Below are 19,159 nucleotides of genomic sequence, written 5' to 3' on the forward strand. Positions count from 1 at the left end.
TAACTAGAAATTCAGCAATCTCCTGTTCTGGTAATGCACCAGGTAATGGTAGCTCATTCTCAGTCTACTTGCCTGGGCTTCCTGAGGCATCTGAGCTGCATCCACTTTGTCAGCAATATAAGCTGCCAACTGCTTGTCAATGGAAGAGAGGGACTCCTGAATTAAGTGCAAGGATTTTTCTATCTCCTGGGCCGACTGGATACTCTGCTCAAGCAACTTTTGCCTCCTCACAGCCTACAGAAAAGAAGGAAGAAGGAAGTGGTTAAATGTTCACTTGCAATACTTTTCCTGCCATCCTGCCACAAAGTAAATGAATATTCTAGATTCTGCCACAATCACCTTTTTGTAAGATAGATTTCGCAGCTTCCTGCCACTCATTCAGCCCTGCTTATAAACATAAAAATAAGAATAAGAAGAATTAGCCCACAGAACCACAGGATCAGGAATCTCTGCAGGACCAAACCACAGAATTAGGTACATCAAGGGAAGAGACTGGAAGAAAACAGTAGCAAAATTGTCTCAGTCGTTGCAATCTGTTGTTCTCAGGCTGAACACTCCTCCTGATCTCATTATATAGTTCAAGAGATTTGGTTTACTTAGAATAGGGTCATCGTCATCACAATCCAATTCAAGATGGATAATCCACTTCCACCACGGAGACACATATACAATCTGTTCAGAATCAGCTCCTTTCAAAGAGAGAATTTCAGATAACCATCTGGTTATGGATTTATTTTAAATACGAGTCCTACCAGTTTTGCATGGGGTCCCTCTCCCATTTTCTTTCAGAATTTGGATTATGGAAATAACTTGTACATTTGGATCTGTGTTAGTGCTGAAGTGGAACAAATAATAAGTAATCATAGCTGCAATTAATCTTGATTGTTACTATAGGTATGATTAGGATAATTTAACACTTTCCAAATATAAATAGCATGCTGGGCAGTTTGCACAGTCTCCCTTCAAGGATCTGTTCACCTTTAGAAGAAAAGTTCTACAAGTGAGGACTGGGACAAGTAACTTACTGAGAATTCCTTAAGTTATGCATCATATCAAGTATTTTTCTTTATTATATGATGTGTGGCCATGGTTATCTGGTATAAGAGAACTATCCTTCCCACAGACCATGACCAGGGTTTTAAAAAAAGATCCTGCCTGTGATGAGTGCAGCATAATACAGAGTTGTCACATCACTATGTTGTACAAGTGAAGCTAATGTAACGCTGTGTGTCAACTATACTTCAATAAAAATATTTTTAAAAAGAATATATAGTGGGCTCTTCAGCTTAAAATGTACTAGAGATGCCATTATTTTCTAATGAAGCCAACCTGGAACACAGCAGTACTCAACTATGAATAAAGCTAAAAGAGCTGGAAGTCTCACACTACGACAGGAGTGGGAGAGCATTCTTGGTATTTCTACCTGTACCGGAAATCTTCCTCAGGAGTTTGCCTTAGGCTTTCCTTTCTTTTCATTCCACCCACACTTCTAGTTTCAGTTAGCTTTCTTTTGCACACAATTCTCAATTCTGTGTCTCCAGTCCAGATTTCCCCCTCGAGCTCCACACGTGCATAATGTATTCCCCTATTTGACAATTCTACTTGGACATCCCATAGCAACAAAACAACAGCATGACCAAATATGGACATATTCTGTTCCCCTTTCTCACTTACTTCCCACCTCGTCAACTTGCTTTTGCTCTTTTTCTGTATTTTTTCCCTATTTCAGTGGCTTGCAATTATTCATTGCCTTTATTAGGCATATTCTGCTGGATATTCCATCTTCCTCTACCATGTCCTTCACCATTTTATGTTTACTCAGTCAATCAATTCCCAATTCTTTATTCTACCTCCTAATATTTCTTGATTCCATCCTTCTCTCCCCCTCCTCACTGTCATTTCTCTAGTTGAGGTCATTACCATCTCTTGCCTCAAATACAGTACAGGCTCTTGGCTGGTATCCTACCTTATCATTACCCATCTGCAGCACAGCTATAGTGTGTTCTTTCTAAAATGAAATGATGACACTCTGCTTAAAATTCTCTAATGAGTATTTATTTTCCTGAGAATAAATGCAATACTCCTTAATATGACTTTAAAAAGTCCCTTCATAGTCCCTGCTGGACATAGTCCTTGCTCAAGCTACAGAGAAATTTTATTTTTCATTCTCCAGCATACACTATGACCCTCTTGATAGTTGGCCTTAAGCCTGCTAATCCTTTTTCTTTGAACAATTCCACCCCATCTTCCTTTAATTGGCTAATTTACCTTTACCCTTTAACTCTTACCTTGGAAGTGCAGACATCTCCCTTACCAGGTGGCTGTCCCTGACACCCTATGTTCTCTCTTGTACTTTGTATTTCTAGCTTAGTGTGTATCACCCCGTATTGCAATTTCCCATTAATTTTTGCCTCTGTTTTAGATTTTAAGTGCCAATGAGATTAGAGACTATGGCTGTCTTGTTCATTGCTCAATACCAGCTCCTAGAAAAAATACTTCTGTTCATCACTGAATGAATGGTGTAACAAGGATTTTTAGTGGGGAAAACAGAGAAGCATTCAAGTAGTCAAAAAAGGGATTTACCTAAGAAAGACAGACATGTCCTTTGGAGAAATGCCCTTTCTGTTTGTGGCGTTTTTTTTTTTTTTTTTTTTTTTTTTTCTTTTGGGGGAAGGTGTTTTTATTTTGGTATGTTGTGTGTGTGTGCTTGGAATTAAAAGTATCAGAATAGGAAAAAAAATAAAAATAAATAAAAGTATCAGCCTAGGATGGAATATTATTTACAGGAAACTTTAATCTACTTCTGTTAAAATACTTGATTCAAATAAGTGACAAAGATCTTGGCCTGTAATCTTATTCAAATGCAGTTTCCCCTTTCTTCAGTCAAAATCTCAACAAGAAGTTACTTCACATCATAACTCAGTTAATAGTGCTCATGGCTATAATCAGAGCTGTCTGTGTTGTACAAGAGAACGTCTGTAGCCTAGCCAGACTTTCTCCAGAGAAATGGATCCCTAATGATAAAATTTCACCATTGTGACAGGTGGCTGAAGAAACCTTCCAATCACAGCATGTAGTAACTGCCTACTCAGGCATTGTTGAAATCGGGTCCTTTATCTGGCTAAAGGCAAAAACAGCCTACTCTCCTGCGCCTATCTGTAGAATTTTAATATAATTGAATTGGATATAATACAGCATAATGTTAAACCACATATCTAGCCTCAAAATTATATTTAGAAATCTAACCTTTTCTATTCATGAGATTCTATGGATTGAAAGAAATGAAATGACCCAAGAGCTAATGGCAGAGTTGACCTCGGGTAGGATGGTTCTTTGCCTGGCCTGGCAGTCAGTAAGAGAGACTGATTTACATGGATTCTTTGATTATCTCAGGGAGTGAAAAGACATGATGTCAATCAAAGTTTGCAGAATTCTTTGAACTAATCATGGTATAAGCTGACTTCTATTTCTAAACATCTTGTTAGGCAAACCCCGATGGGGGGCCAGGCCTGTGGATTTTCTAGGACCCTCTGGCCACTTGACCTATGCTATATCTCATTGAACAGAGTTGGTAGGCAGTCCCAAACCAGACTTAAATTTCTGTTGTTGGTCCAGAATACACCTTAAGTATTGTTTTAAAATGTTATATCCTGTCTTCAGCTAACTCTCTTATAAGGAAGATGAATTATACAGCTAGATAAAAACAGGAAATATGAGGAGAGTTACAAAGACGTTGAGAGGCTGGCCATCAACAGTAAAAATACAAAAATAAAAAAGGGAAATCCTAATTATGGTTTCCAAGGAAAAAGCATAATGATAAAATTTTTATTTGGATTTTCAGAAAAATTCAAGAAAAATTAAGTTAATCAACGTACATGATAATATATTATTATTATTTCCTCAAAGTGCTCTATAAAAATCAAAATCTGAGTGATTTTTATTGGCAATGGAAGGTTGCCTCCTCAGCGATTGTTTCTTACATTCCTATTTTTTAAAATAATAACCTTTGTGCCCCAATACTACAAACATTTATATCAGAGAGCAACATGGCTAAGAAATTGTGGAAGAATGAATTTTTCATTCTGGAAAAATAAATTTCTCATGTGACATAAAAAATGAGAATTTTAATCAAAATAAATGTATTTAAACATGAATGAATGCAGGCTTGAAAATAGGAAAAAAAATTACACACATTATCCCAATAACTTTTTACAAATCATCATTCATTAAAGAAGCTGTATGTCCTCACTGCATTTATTAAAGTCACTATAAAATATAATCATTTTTATTTCATTTAGCAAGCAATGGGTAACTTCATGATTGCAAATGAATTAGGAATGTGGGTATTTTCACTATTAACATAGGATATTCTGAGATAATTATTATAAAGATATATTTCCCTTACAGTTGAGCTTTCTAGCCAGCAGCAAATGCTTATTAAACATATAATATTTTGCATAATTGAACTGTACACATAGTCTCTCACTATAGGAAGATAACAACCAAATCAGAAAAAAAAAATCTAGTAGAATGCAAGGGTACAATTTTCAGTCTAAGAAAGAAAGAAGAAAAACAAATCTATACCGTATGAGTTTTAAAAATGCCAGAAAAGTGTTTCTGTCCAAAATTCCCTATCCCATACTGATGGAATTCTTCTCTTGGTTGCACTCTCAACCAATTAAAATATATATATATATATTACAAAGAAAAGTTTTGCTAAAATAGAAATTCCTGAGAAATTTAATTCACTATATAGCATGAGTTTAGTCTGAGGCCACAAAAATAATTTTCTTTCAGTATCTGTGGGATCTAGGATTGGGAATGGGAGAGATTTTGTCATTATTTTGTTTCTTCTTTTAGGAGTGTGTGTTATTGTTTTACTTTATTTGCTTTTGCTTTTTGGCAGAAAACTAGGGAAAGGCTTTTGATGCCTGGATATGATTGTGGAAGACCAGGTGAGTAGAGGAGATTTTCATCAGGAAGCCCTTTGCTGTGGAATCCCTTGTGGAGGGGTTTCAGAGTGATACGAGGCTTGTGGAATGGAAAGCATGAGTGTGCAAAAGATACACTTTAATGTCTTAGCATCTTTCACAACCTTTTTTTTAAATCCAATTATTAATATCATTGGATATAAAATATAACATATAAATAAATATCCCTTGGTTGTTTATTAATGCACCACGCCAAGGAAGGTCTCAGTTTTCCTTTGTAAATTGCACAATAGATCCAGGCCTAACATTGTAAAATTTATCCTTTCTTTAGCCCTAGCTAAAAAAAAAAAAAAAAAGGATTCTTTTTAGTGGGCTGGGATTTTGAGAGACACTTGACTTTTCAGAAGTTCAGACTGGGGATTTTCTCAAGAACTGCAGATTGTTGCCCATTCTGCTTCAATTTATGGAAAATAAACAAACAAAAAACTTCAGGCTCTGTGATGACAAATTACCTAGGGATTCTCTAAATTGTATTCATTCAGATGCAGACATGTAAAACAGTCTAACTTTCATCATTGTTTTATCTTCTTTCCCTAAGTAATGAGATCTACCAGCCATTGTTCAATTAGGCCTCATTTCCTAGAGTGATTTTAGTAGTAGATAAACTCAAAAAACTATTTCTCAAATTCTGAGGCAAGTAAAAGCAGCTACAAATTCTTGAAGTTTCTGCTTGGGGGAGAACATTAATTGTCCCCACTTTGAATGCCACTATCTTGCACAAAAGAAAATAATAATGAGTTAAATATTTTTCGCTTGGACAGTGACTGGAGGGTGGGAGTCCTTAAGAGAGGTGCTAAAACCAAATCATACTCCTGAGGCTCTTCAGAAACTAACGTGAGACCAAAGAGAGGCCACTGATCTGCATTATTTAACAGCTTCCCCTCACTGCACACACAGACTGTCCTTAACCAGCGTTCTATTTTCTGGAGTCTCAAGCTCAGTGCACAGTAAATTAATGCAACTATTTCCTTTTAGTTTTTCTTTGTCACCTGTTAAGAGGTTGTAATTTGTTCAAATACCAAGTAATAAGAATACTCCATTTGACTGAATTATTTTGGTGAATTATTTGAGAGCATTTTTTTTTATTGAAGTGCAGTTGATACACAATGTTACATTAGTTTCAGGGGTACAACACAGTGATTTGACAAGTCTGTACATACACTATGCTGTGCTCCCCACAAGTGTAGCTACCATCTTTCACCATACAACACTATTACAATACCATTTCCCTATGCTGTGCCTTCTGTTCCCATGACTTATTTATTGCATAACTGGAAGCATGTATCTCCCTTTCCTCTCCATCCATTTTGATTAGCAGTTTCCTCACTCTTATGCAACTTATGAGCTATTCTGAAGCTCCATTACTATGGTCATGACCACAATACACTCTTGCTATCTTAGAATTGTGGCTATAGTCTTGAATTGAAAACAGTGTGTCCTAAGTTCCTCTCATTCTAAGAGAGAAATAATAACCTTTTCTCAAAAATCTTTATAGGGGAGGTGGGAAATCTGGCTCTTTCTTCATTTCTCCACCAAGCTTGCTTACTCTAAAACTCCACAAAGATTTTGAAGGGAATCATAGTCAGGCTTAATCCATGGCCCAGTATGATGGCATCTTCCATTAACCCCTCAATGAGGAATAAAAAGTGGTACTTCAACCTTCCTGCCCCAAGCAAGCAAGGGAAGCTCCAAGACTATTACTCGTAGAGTCTGGGAGTCCAAAGCAAATAGTTGACATCTAATTATCAACTTGGACTCTGTTTATGCAGTTCAGTGTTTTATTTGCTTTCTATGCCTACCTAAGTATAAAAGAAAAGAAATTGCAAATGATGGCAAAATAAAGAGAGGGAGCAGCCTCTACTTCCTAAATCTTGGTGTGGCAGAAACATTTCCATAGGTCAAGTAGACACTGAAAAAGACAGCCATGTTTGAGTTGTCTAGCAGAAACACTGCTTAAGGAGCAAGAGTACTCCACATTGAAGAGGCTTGAAGATATTTTCACTAAGCATGTTTTTCTTGAAGAATTTGGAAGACAGAAGAGCTTTTATAAGACCACTTGACAAGCCTACACTTGCACCCTCCAAAAAGCCAATGCTTATGTCCTTGTTATATAAAATACATGAACACCACATAAATGCTAATTATAGGAGACATTTGTTGACCTTCCTTCAGTCCTACTTCTCAGGCCAATGGAGAATAATGGGACCCAGATGAGGTAGGGGAAAGTGATGATGGTATAGAGAGGAAACTGATCACTCTCCCCTTTTACTGCAGGTCACGTAGGCTATAGTTTAAACTTTAAATGGAAACAGTAGAGAACGTTAAACTGAATATGAGATTGAAATTTTAAGCTGTACTAAGCTGGCTTTAACTTTTTAATTTCACAGAGCCTGGAAAGCAATGGGATCTATTCAGGATGCCAGTAAGAAAGATGAAATAACCACCAGCTTGAAGCAAAATATTTCATGTTTCTCTCCTACCTGGTTCCAACTATACAGCAAACTACTATCATAGCCAATGAAATCAGCACTTCATAAACTGAAGTAGAAACAGAGGATAAAAGATGGATACAAGAAACAGCTAGAATGCGGTCCAGGGAAAAGTAGGAAATGGTTTTTGGAAGGCGTAGTAAAGAAATAGGTAATGAAGGGCATAGGAACTATTTTTGAAACTCCGAGAATTATGGTAGCATGGCATGATTAGAAGGCTTATAAAGATATAGCAATGCCTTTGTCTTATACAACAGCCAGCAAATTGCACATTTTGTATCTATCTAGCAAGGTTCCAAGTATGGACTACTGCTGCTATCAAATGCAACACTTTGCCTACTGATGGAATAATTTCAGTGAATAGCCAGTTAAACTTCCTGAAGGATATTTTTAAGGTCTGTAAGGAGGCATGCCATGGCATAAAAATGCCAGTAATTATTTAAGGACTCCTAGGAATGTTCTATCCGTCTCACAAACACGTTCTCTCAACTTCAGTTGTTTAGAACTGATTGGAGGGCAACCTCAAAGAAACTGAAATTTAAGGTACACCCTAGGCCTGACTGTAGACTCAGAACTCTTTAGGGTTGATAAGAAATAAACATTTCATTCTTCATGATTTTGTATGATGAAAGGAAAATAATAGATCCTCACAGAGTTGCATATAACATTTCTCGATAGTTACGTGTGCTTTCAGCAGGCTGAGGAAATGCTTTTTTTTTTTTTTTTTTTTGAGGAAATGCTTTTTAAGAGGAATTCAGGTAGTATTTTCCACAGAGAATTAAACGGAGATTTAAAAAATAAAGCAGAGGGGGAAGAAGACAATTTATATCAGGAAGGATAATTTACACCTGCTAACTGCTTCAGCAACCATCAAAAGCTTCACTTTTTTGCATTTTTGTTTTCAAATTAGTCCTATTTTTTCCTAAAGACAGGAGATCCCACAGAGTGTTCTTTGGACAAGAAAGACCAACAAAATTAAAACAAAAAAACTGTGTTGATCTAAGCCACTCCAGATATAACTCTTGTGGAGTCCTGCGACAATTAGCTTCTGTAGCATGTTTGTTAGTATACATGATAGGCTATAAATAATTAAATATATGTAATTATAAACACAAATGTTTATATACATAGTCTTTAAATATAAAAGAATGTTATTCTTTTTTTAATGTTATTTACAAGGGTCATCTGTTTTTGTCTATGCCACTTGGTTTAAAACCACCAGGCAGAAAAATCCCAAAACCATGTGCATGGAGCACTCTATAATTTCCTTTACAGGAAAATATTATAAATGTTAAAACCATGGGGGTCATGTTTAGTTGGAAATTCATCTGTTTCAGGTCTGTGCAGGTCACTGAAGTTCTTCTGTGACTTCTGAATGAAGCACATTTGAAAGCAATGTTTGGGGATCACTTTATCAATGGAACTTGACATCAGATAGCCATCACTTTCAAGTAAAGCATTGATAGAATGGTCAATGAGCTGTACAGTAATATACCGAAGACATTTCTGGATTTTTGCTGCATCCATTCATCTTCATGGGTAGACAAATGACATTGATCTTCTACCCTGACAGGAACAAACCAATGCGTTATTTCAGCTTCGAAAAAGAAGTGATGGAAGTATAATACAGTAAATCTAGAAGGAATCTACAGAGTTCATCTTATCCCAGCCTTCTCAAGTAACTTCAGAGACTCTTCTGGTCAGTAAAGCTTCTCTGGTGTAATGGCAGGATGCTCTCTGATCACACATGTGTTCATAATATGGAAGTCTAAACTTTAGGCAATTAATAATTTACTGATATTGCAAATAATTAATATACCATAGAATATTGCTCCTGATACAGAAGAGTGGGACAGAATCAGAGTCTGAGGATAAATTGGGTCAGGATTGAGACTACATATCTAAGTAACACATAGAGTCTATGTAAGAGTAAAAATCCAAATCTGGAGGTAAAATCAAGTTGTAGAACAAAGCAATAAGTAGAGGTCAGAAACACAAGTAGGAATGTAGCCACTGAGAAAGTTAATTGATTTCTGGCAATTGCTTCTATTATCCCAGGAAGCCAGAGACTCGGACTTTTCCATAATTCAAGTATAGGTAGGGAAAAGGCAAGGTGCCACAATTGTAGCTGGTGCTTCCAAGCTGAGGTACGCATGTAATCACCCAAGTAAAGAAGGCCTCTAGTGAAGGAGAACCTAGTGAGACCAGATGTAGATAGACCAGTAGTTATGCCAACTTGTCATTGAATGACATGTTACTTGGTGCTCCTTACATAAGGGCAGTGATTTCTAGCCAACACAGCAATGTAGAAGAGATCTCAGAGCAGAAGACCTTCTGGTGCTTGTCACTTTCTCCACTCAGGAATTCAGACCCTCAGGATAATGAACAGACAGAGTGTTTCTGGCCTCCTGGACTTGCGATGATGGGTGAGAAGCACTTCTGTCACACTACCTTCTCCAAAGCAGTGAAGGATGGCCACAGGGGTTGCCCTATAATACAGATTTCAGTCTGCAGGCAGATATTCTCAAATGTGGCCCTAATCACCTGAAATGGTTATTTTCTAATGTACATTAGAGATATATGTTGGATTCCTTTTGCTGTGTGAGAGGTCCATAATGGTCTGAAGCCACCATTCAGGTTTCCTTGAAATAAAATGCCCTGGACTCTGTTGGCTGGTATGGCCAATCATCAATCTAGTTAAATTATACTCACACTGCCAACTAGAAGTAGTATCTGAGCACTACAATTCTTTCCTGGGATGTCTGGGATGATCTTTTTTTTTTTTCATCCCATATGCATGACAATTAACAATATTTATTTATCACAAATACTCCAGATGTTCACCATGGTTCTGAAGAAGTTGAAGTGCAAGACAGAGTGTGTTTATGGCTTCCTGTCACCCTGCTCATCCACACCACACTGAATAATTTCTCAGGTCTGGCTGAGTAGCTGCACCAAGCACTATTTCGTCCTAAGGTTATTAGGAGGCTTTCAAATCTTTTGTTCTCCAAGTAGATAAGATAGACAAGACTGCAGATTTGTAGTGAGGAATTCCCACCAGGGCCTTTGGCTCTGATATGATTCATTTGGCTGGGATGTGCACCTTGAATAGCAGGAACAAGATGCAGTGAACAGCTGCTTTTCCTTTCGCTTGCCAAATAGGCTGTACAATTCCTGACAGTGTGCTGGGAGCACAGACAGAAGACCCATGTGTGTGCCTGTAAGCATGGGGAACAGATAAACACTAGCAAAGTGGTGCGTTGCACTCGATTCTTTGTTAGAGACCAGGGCTGTCTGTCACTGAATGTTCTTGTGAGATATTAAGATGGCTGAAATATAAACTGTTTTCCAATCTCTTCTCACCTCTATCTCCTCTCCCCAGGGACACCTTACAATCATCTGGACATGAAACCCATTGCACTGAAGTTGTTTTAAGTGAGAGAAGAGCAAACAGGCATCAGGTGGTGGGCCCTCACTTATAGCATTCTTGCACTTGTCATAAGTCAGATGCAGCTAAAGATTAAGCTGTGGACAATATCTACCACAGCCACACAGGACTATATAGTGTCTTCCAAACTGGTCCCCTGGGAAATGTCTGTTCCATCCATACTTTGGTCTGGTCTGGGAGGGAGAGAGGGGTAGCATATTGGGGAACATAGCAATGCACTTTGTATGCTTACTCTACTCCAGCAGGGAAATAGAGCCTTGAAGGAGAATTACGCTCTTCCCCTTCCCTTTCTTCTTCTTCCTCCTCTTCCTCCTCTCCTCCACCTTCTTCTTTTTTTAAAAAAAGATTTTATTTAGTTATTTGAGAGAGAGAGAGAGAGCACAAGTGGTGGGGAGGGGCAGAGGAAGAGGGAGGAGCCAACTCCCCACTGAGCAACAAGCTCCGATTCAGAGTTGGGGCTCATTCCAGGACTCTGGGATTATGATCTGAACGAAAGGCAGACACTTAACTGACTGAACCACCCAGGTGCTCCTTTTCCCCCCTTCTTGGTTTCATTCTTCAGGAGTTGAAAATGAGGGATACCTGGATAGCTCAGTGGTTGAGCATCTGCCTTCACTCAGGTCGTGATCCTGGAGTAGTGGGATCGAGTCCCACATCAGGCTCCCCATGGCGAGCATGCTTCTCCCTCTGCCTATGTCTCTCTCTCTCTCTCTGTATCTCTCATGAATAAATAAATAACATCTTAAAAATTAAAAAAAGGAATTGAAAACGAGCTTCACCTCTGGAATAAAGAGATAATCAGCTCCAATGAGCATTGAATGGACCCGAAAAAGTTAATGATCCACACTAGGAATTAATCTCAGACATAGGGCACCTTAGCAAGGAGATTGCCCTAAATAATTCATGCTCAAGTAAAGGTCAAGCCCAGAGTTCTCAAACCTAAATAGTCGTCAGATTGTAGAGGGAATTTTCAAAACACTATTCCTGGTCTCAATTAAATTCTACTGAATTAGAAAATCAAAGGGAGTTGAGAAGGTGTACATATAGATTAAATTTCCTACATCTGAGTAGGATGTAAAGTTCCTACATCTGTGTGATTTTGATGACTTGCCGAATTTGCAATGAATTATCGAGAGTGAGATTTGAAAGAAAAGATGCCATAAATAAGACATAATTACAGTTAAATGCAATTAACTAGGCTCCCAATAAAAAAGAACAAGAGAATTAGCCATGTCTCAATGCAGATCAGAAGACAGGCAACTTGGTAAGGTACAGGCAGTAAACAACTCTCCAATTTTGGGGGGAACTTGGAAGGAAACTGTTGAATGAGTATTTACATTCTTGGACTTATAAAACAGCTTAATGAACTTGAAAATATTTTTGTTCCTCGTTCCATACATGAATTGCCCTGAGATACTAGAATACATTGTAAAAAAAAAAAAAAAATGTTCTTGAATGTCCCTCTCTCATTTCCTTCTTTTTTGAAAAAACATGGACAAGTAATTTCAGGGCAGGCTTGCTTGAATATTAAAGAACAGTTTTGATCACTCAACCCATAAAATCTATGAAGTGGCTTGAAAAGAAAATAATTTTAAAAGAGGGTAGTGTGGGAAAAGGAAGACAGATGAGCTAGATGGACATATACTTTGAGAACAATATTTTATGTTATAGGAATTAAATGTTACTTGTAATTTATAAAGGGTCATAAGTAAAAGCTATATGCAGGTGTCATTAAAACAAACAGAAAAACACCAGGAGTTTTTATGAAAATGTACATGGATAATAAAATTAAAAAGAAAAGCCTCTATTCAAAAATTCATTCTTAAAATGCTAATTTACCAATCCACACCCATCTAATTTTTGTAATTAACTGATTTTTAGGCTTTAACATCCAAATTTTTTTAAAGATTTATTTATTTATTTTAGAGAGAGACAGAGAGAGAGCACGAAAGACTGGCAGAAGGGCAGAGGGAGAGGGAGAGAGAGAGGGAGAGAGAAAAGCATACTCCCTGCTGAGCAGGGAGCAAGACATGGGGCTCCATCTCACAACTCAGAGATTAGACCTGAGTGGAAATCAAGAGTTGGATGCTCAACCAACTGAGCTACCCAGGTGCCCCAGATGTTCTTCATTCATACATTAACTCCTTTTTTTGCTATTCCAACTTTAAAGGAAGGAGTTTAAGTACCAAATTATAAGAAATTTAAGGGTGAGATATATCCTTTATGTATATGTTCATACCATTAATAAATATTTTAATGCTCTCCCAAAGCAAAAGCAATTCACCTACAGGAAGTATATAATAATATATTAAAGATAATGATTATATATATTATATAATAAATATTAATTAGGTAGTAAAATAGAAGGCATGTATATGCGTGTATACATATATACATGCACACATCCATGTATACATATACAGAATATAAATACACAGATATAGGTGTATAAATGTATATGCAAGCATAAATATGTATATTTGTGTTGATGTGTCCCTTTGTCTCTGGATTAAAAAAGCTAATATATTACAATTGGATACATACAGACAAGAAAAGTTTACTATCTTACAAAAAATTTCAGAAATGTCAATGCAAATGGCCAAGAAAATACTATATATTGAAGTAAGGTAAATTATATTTAAAGATAATGATGGAATTACTACTTACAAAAACAAATACATCTCCATGATTCATAGTGATTCAAATAAGAATGAAACATATTTTCATCAACCTTCATTCTTATGAAGGTTATGTAATATTTCAGTTCCTGTGTTTATAAAATACAGGGTGATTAAATTCAAAACACAACATGCATGCTAAAATATTATTAAAATCAAGAATCAAAAAAAAAAATCAAGAATCAAGGTAACTCACATAATTGATGGAAGGTAAAAGAAGATACCTTTTACAGATAATAAAAGATGTAGCAAATAGAGAATGAAAATTTATTTTCTAATTAAAAAATAAAAAAGGATATACTGTCTTGTCTATTTTTCTTACATTAATGAGGACTGGGCTATAGGGTTTATTAGCTATGTATAAATATTATACAGGTGGGCTTTTTCCCCCTTAAAACATAATCACTCTTGTCCAATTATTCAATTAAAACTATTACCAGAACAACTTGCATAGTCTACTACTCAGCTAAAAAATGAAGTCACCTTGAACACAGATGTTTAGTGTAACATTCTGCTAACAGTGCATTTTAAAAAAAATAATAGTTTTATCACAGAGCCTTCACCCTAAAAGAGTCAAGAATCAAGATATCCAAAATCCTTTCTACTATTGTAAGGAAAGAAAGCACAAAAATTAAAACATGAAAAAATGTAATCCTAGAAGTTATATCCATTATTAACATGCAAAGAATTAATTTCTTTTAAATTCCACCTTTCAAAGTACTAAGATATTTATTATTGGTTAATCATCCCTAGTGAGATATTTTTAAACAATGTTGTTCCATAGAAATGCATCTAATTCTCTAACTTCTGGAAGATTTTAAAAGCAATTTAGGTATAAAATTAACCAGACATATAAAATGACAACCAGGAGTGGCATCATGGTCATACTGACCTGTGCAATCATGCACTACTCCATGTGTAGAAGTCTTGTGTTTGCTTTCATGACTGCTGTCACTATCTTGAATTTCTTAATTTTAGAACAAGAAGTCTGCATTTTATTCCTGTGCTGGATCCCACAAATTAAGCAGTTGATCCTAATTACAATAAGTTGGGGACAGTGGCCAATAGCTATAATATTGAAATAAGAAACCAAGCTAAATTGGATAGGATAGAGAAATAAATTTTAAAAAAGCATAAAATTCAAATTGGAGGCACCAGGACACAGTGACATACTAGTGGAGGGAAAACGAGTACCAAAGGAAAGGCTCTGAAATATGAATATAATTGAAAATAAGATTCCAAATCCCAGTCTCTGATTTGCTTCAGGATATACATTCATCCTGGAGATACTGCCTGAAGACAACGGAAATTAAAATACCTTTCATTTGGATTGTCCATGTGTCCATATGTGTGTAGTTGTGAATGAAAGTTTTACTTTGCAGAAAACTGTGGAAGAAATTTATATAACTTTATACTACAAACCATTTTGCTGAGTACTACTTTGTCTACAATATCATTTGCTAACATTTCCATTTAATTTTTTTTCATTTCCATTTAAATTGATCTTACAACAGAAGATCTCTTATTGCAAATACTTTCCCTTCAGTTCTTCAGAGGTACCAGTTTTCTATTCTCCCATCCTTACTTCTTCATACCACCACCACTATACAACATATAAAAGATGTAGTTCCCTCTGAGGTATGGAGACTTTCATGAGTAAACTTTCTCAGCCTTACTACTCTTCACTTCAAAATATCTTTGTATTAACTCAATTCACTCTCTTCCATTTTCAAAGTCCATCATTCCATTTTTGCTCATATACCCTCTCCTATAAGACCTTGCTTCTACATGTTAAGTATGTATCTTGGGATCCCTGGGTGGTGCAGCGGTTTAGCGCCTGCCTTTGGCCCAGGGCGCGATCCTGGAGACCCGGGATCGAATCTCATGTTGGGCTCCCTGCATGGAGCCTGCTTCTCCCTCTGCCTGTGTCTCTGCCTCTCCCTCTCTCTATCTCTCTCTCTCTCTCTCTCTCTCTCTCTCTGTGTGTGTGTGTGACTATCATAAATAAATAAAAAAAAATTAAAAAAGTATGTATCTTTACTGGATTTTTCCTCACATTACAAACATGTTTAAATTTTCACTGTTCTGGAAGTAAATAAAATATCTTGTCTGTTCTATAACTCAACTTAAGTTACGGGCCCTCCTCATATTTCCCTCACCAAACATCTTTTTTTTTTCATTTTCAAAGACACGCTAATTCTTTCATCCCCAGCTTTACTGAGATATAACTGGCACATAACATTGTGTAAATTTAAAATGTACAAAGTGTTAGTTTAATACATTTATAAATCACAAAATGAGTGCCACAGTATTAGCTACCACCTCTACCCTGTTACATAGTCACCATTTTTACATCCTGAAGAATAATTTACATTTCCTACCTCCACTTTACCACTGACCATTTCCTCTTTTACCACAATTTAACCCCACAGTTGACCTTCCAGGAACTGATCAAGGCAGCTATAATTAAGAACTGAAGGACTGAACGGTTGTTGAACAAATAAATCCAGCTAGTAGAGACCACTTCTGAAGATATTAAATGGGTAATGGGTAAATGTTGAATCACTTACATACAGTGAAATTCTACACCTGAAATGAATATCACACTGTATGTTAGCTAACTGAAATTTAAATAAAAGCTTGGAAGAAAAAACTAAAGTATTAGGTTCTGTAGTTTATGGACTACTTAGGAAGAAGAGAGGTAAAAATTATTTTAAGTGTTTTATATAACAAGAGGCAAGTTAAATATTATAACCTGGCTGATTCTCAGTTTGCTATCATTTTAGAGAAACTTCGGTAGTCTATGATTTCAATCTTTAAATATGGTTAATTTTGTTTATATACTTCTCATTAAATTGGATACATCCAGACTCTCATATCTAAGAGTAACCTGATCAGTTATTTTATATACATACCTATTCTCATTATATTAATATTTATTGCTAAAAAATAGACTCACATTTCAGCAGTAAACAGATGAAGAGACAGCTTTTTTTTTTTTTTTACATTTAGCCTCGTAATTATAAGGAGAGTAGTTTTAACATCGCTTCAAGGTGACAATCTATTTATAGGGAGAGGCCACTGCACTTTATTTTTTTCTTAAGTATCCACCAGTATAAAGAGGTCTAAAAGTGGACTGCATGTAACTGAAGTTAAAAAAAAAAAAACTGGTTCACAAAGCAAAATATGGATGGCTGATGTACCTCTTATTTCCTGCCAGACCACATGTAGATCTGCTAAGACTATCATTCAAATCTGTTAGGAGAGAGGTTGGTAAACAAAGAGAAGAGTACCAAAGATTACTTTAAGGTTTCGGCCTGAAAATTTTGAAGAATAAGCTGGCAAGAATAAACTTGTCAAAACTGAGTTGGGTAGGTTTGATAGGAACTCAAATCTAAGAATGTGAAGTTTGGGATCCCTGGGTGGCGCGGTGGTTTGGCACCTGCCTTTGGCCCAGGGCGCGATCCTGGAGACCCGGGATCGAATCCCACATCGGGCTCCCGGTGCATGGAGCCTGTTTCTCCCTCTGCCTGTGTCTCTGCCTCTCTCTCTCTCTCTCTCTCTCTCTCTCTATCATAAATAAATAAAAAAAATTAAAAAACAAAAAGAACTGAAGAAGAGATAGAGTTTTTCAGACAAGCAAAATCCAAAGAAATTCATCATCATCAAACTGGCCTTATAAGAAATGTTAAAAGAATACGTACTAATTAGTAACAGGAAACATATAAATCTCACTGGTAAAGGTAAACATGTAGTCAAGGTAGTGGGTTAATCATTTAAAGAGCTAGTATAGTGATTAATAGATAAAAGAAACAAAAATAACTATAATAATTAGTTAAAGGATACACAAAATACAAAGATGGAAAATGTGAAATAAAAAACATAAAACATGGGGGGAGTAAAAATGTAGAGTTTTAGAATGTGTTCAAACTTAAGTTTCTATCAACATAAAATACACACACACACAGAAATATGTACATGCAGATATAGGCTATTATACCTATATAATTACCAAATTATAATTACTAAATATCAATACCTACAATATATAATTAGCAAATTACAATAATTATTGAAACCTCAAGTCAAAAGATATGGAATGGAGTGGAAAGAAACAAAACAAAACAAAACAAGACTCACCTATTATGTACATGACTCACTTTGGATCTAAAGATACACACAGATGGAAAGTAAAAGGACAGAGAAAGGTGTTTCGTGTAAATGAAAACCAAAAGAAAACTGATGCAGTTATACTTTTATCAGACAAAACAAAGACTGTAAAAAGAGACAAAGAAGGGCATTACATAATTAGAAAAGGGTCAATCCAATAACATAATATGATTATTTGTACGCATTTATGCACCCAACATAAGAGCATCTAAATATATGGAGAAAATATTAACAAATCTAAAAGAAGTAAATTGACAGCAATGCAGTAATAGAAGACTTTAATACCCCACTTACAACAATGGATAGATCATCCAGACAGAAAATCAATAAGGAAACATCAGCCTCAAACCACACATTATATCAGATGGATTTAATATATTCAATATATATATATATTGAATATTCATGTATATAAGTATATATATACACACATATATAATATATATACATGTATATGTATATGTATATATATTTAACACACATATATATATATATATACATATATACACACACACATAAAGAGCATTCTACCCAAATGCAATAGAATATACACATTCTTCTCCAGTACACATGGAACATTCCCTAGGAAAAATCATTAGGCCACAAAACAAGAATCAATAAATTTAAGAAGACTGAAATTATATCAAGCATCTTTTCCAACCACAACAGTGTGAAACTAGACATCAATTATAAGATGAAAAAATGGAAAAATTACAAGTATATGGAAACAATATACTAGTCAACAACCAGTGGGTCAATGAAGAAATCAAGTAATACCTGAGACAAGTGAAAATAGAAAAACAACATACCAAATCTATGAGAGGAAGTAAAAGCAATTCTAATTCTAAGAGGGAAGTTCATAGTGATACAGGCATACCTCATGAAACAAGAAATATCTCAATAAACAATTTAACTTTACATCACAAAGAACTAGAAATAGAAGAACAAGCAAAGCCCAAAATTAGCAGAAAGAAGGAAATTGTAAATATTAGATTGGAAACAAATTAAATAGAGAGTACAAAGACAAAAGAAAAAAAATCAATGAACCTAAGATCTGATTCTTTGAAAAAAAAATAGACAAAACTGACAATCAGTTAGCTAGACTCACTAAGAAAAGTGAGAAGGCTCAAATAAGTAAAATAAGAAATGAAAGGGGAAAAGTTACAATTGACACTACAGAAATACAAAGAATCATAAGAAAATTCTATGAACAATTATACGTCAACACATTGGACAAACTAGAAGAATGGATAAATTCCTAGAAACACGCAATCATCTAATACTGAACCATAAAGAAATAGAGAATCCAAATAGACTGATTATTAGTAAGATAATTGAGTCAGTAATGAAAAACCTCCTGCCACAAAAGTCCAGGACCAGATA

General features: G+C 35.7%; 1 protein-coding gene across 15 annotated transcripts in view; it reads right to left on the reverse strand.

Annotated features, from left to right (window-relative positions):
- Nucleotides 1-19,159, reverse strand: part of DMD (dystrophin) — a 2,170,621-nt gene that overhangs the window by 1,256,121 nt on the left and 895,341 nt on the right. For all 15 annotated transcript variants that reach the window (XM_025439443.3, XM_025439430.3, XM_025439477.3 and 12 more), the window contains one exon: nt 73-234. In XM_025439443.3, coding sequence (XP_025295228.1) covers nt 73-234 — 162 coding nt within the window. The remainder of the gene's footprint in view (nt 1-72; nt 235-19,159) is intronic.

This window comes from Canis lupus, chromosome X (genome assembly GCF_003254725.2).
Source record: "Canis lupus dingo isolate Sandy chromosome X, ASM325472v2, whole genome shotgun sequence".
NCBI lineage: Eukaryota > Metazoa > Chordata > Mammalia > Carnivora > Canidae > Canis > Canis lupus.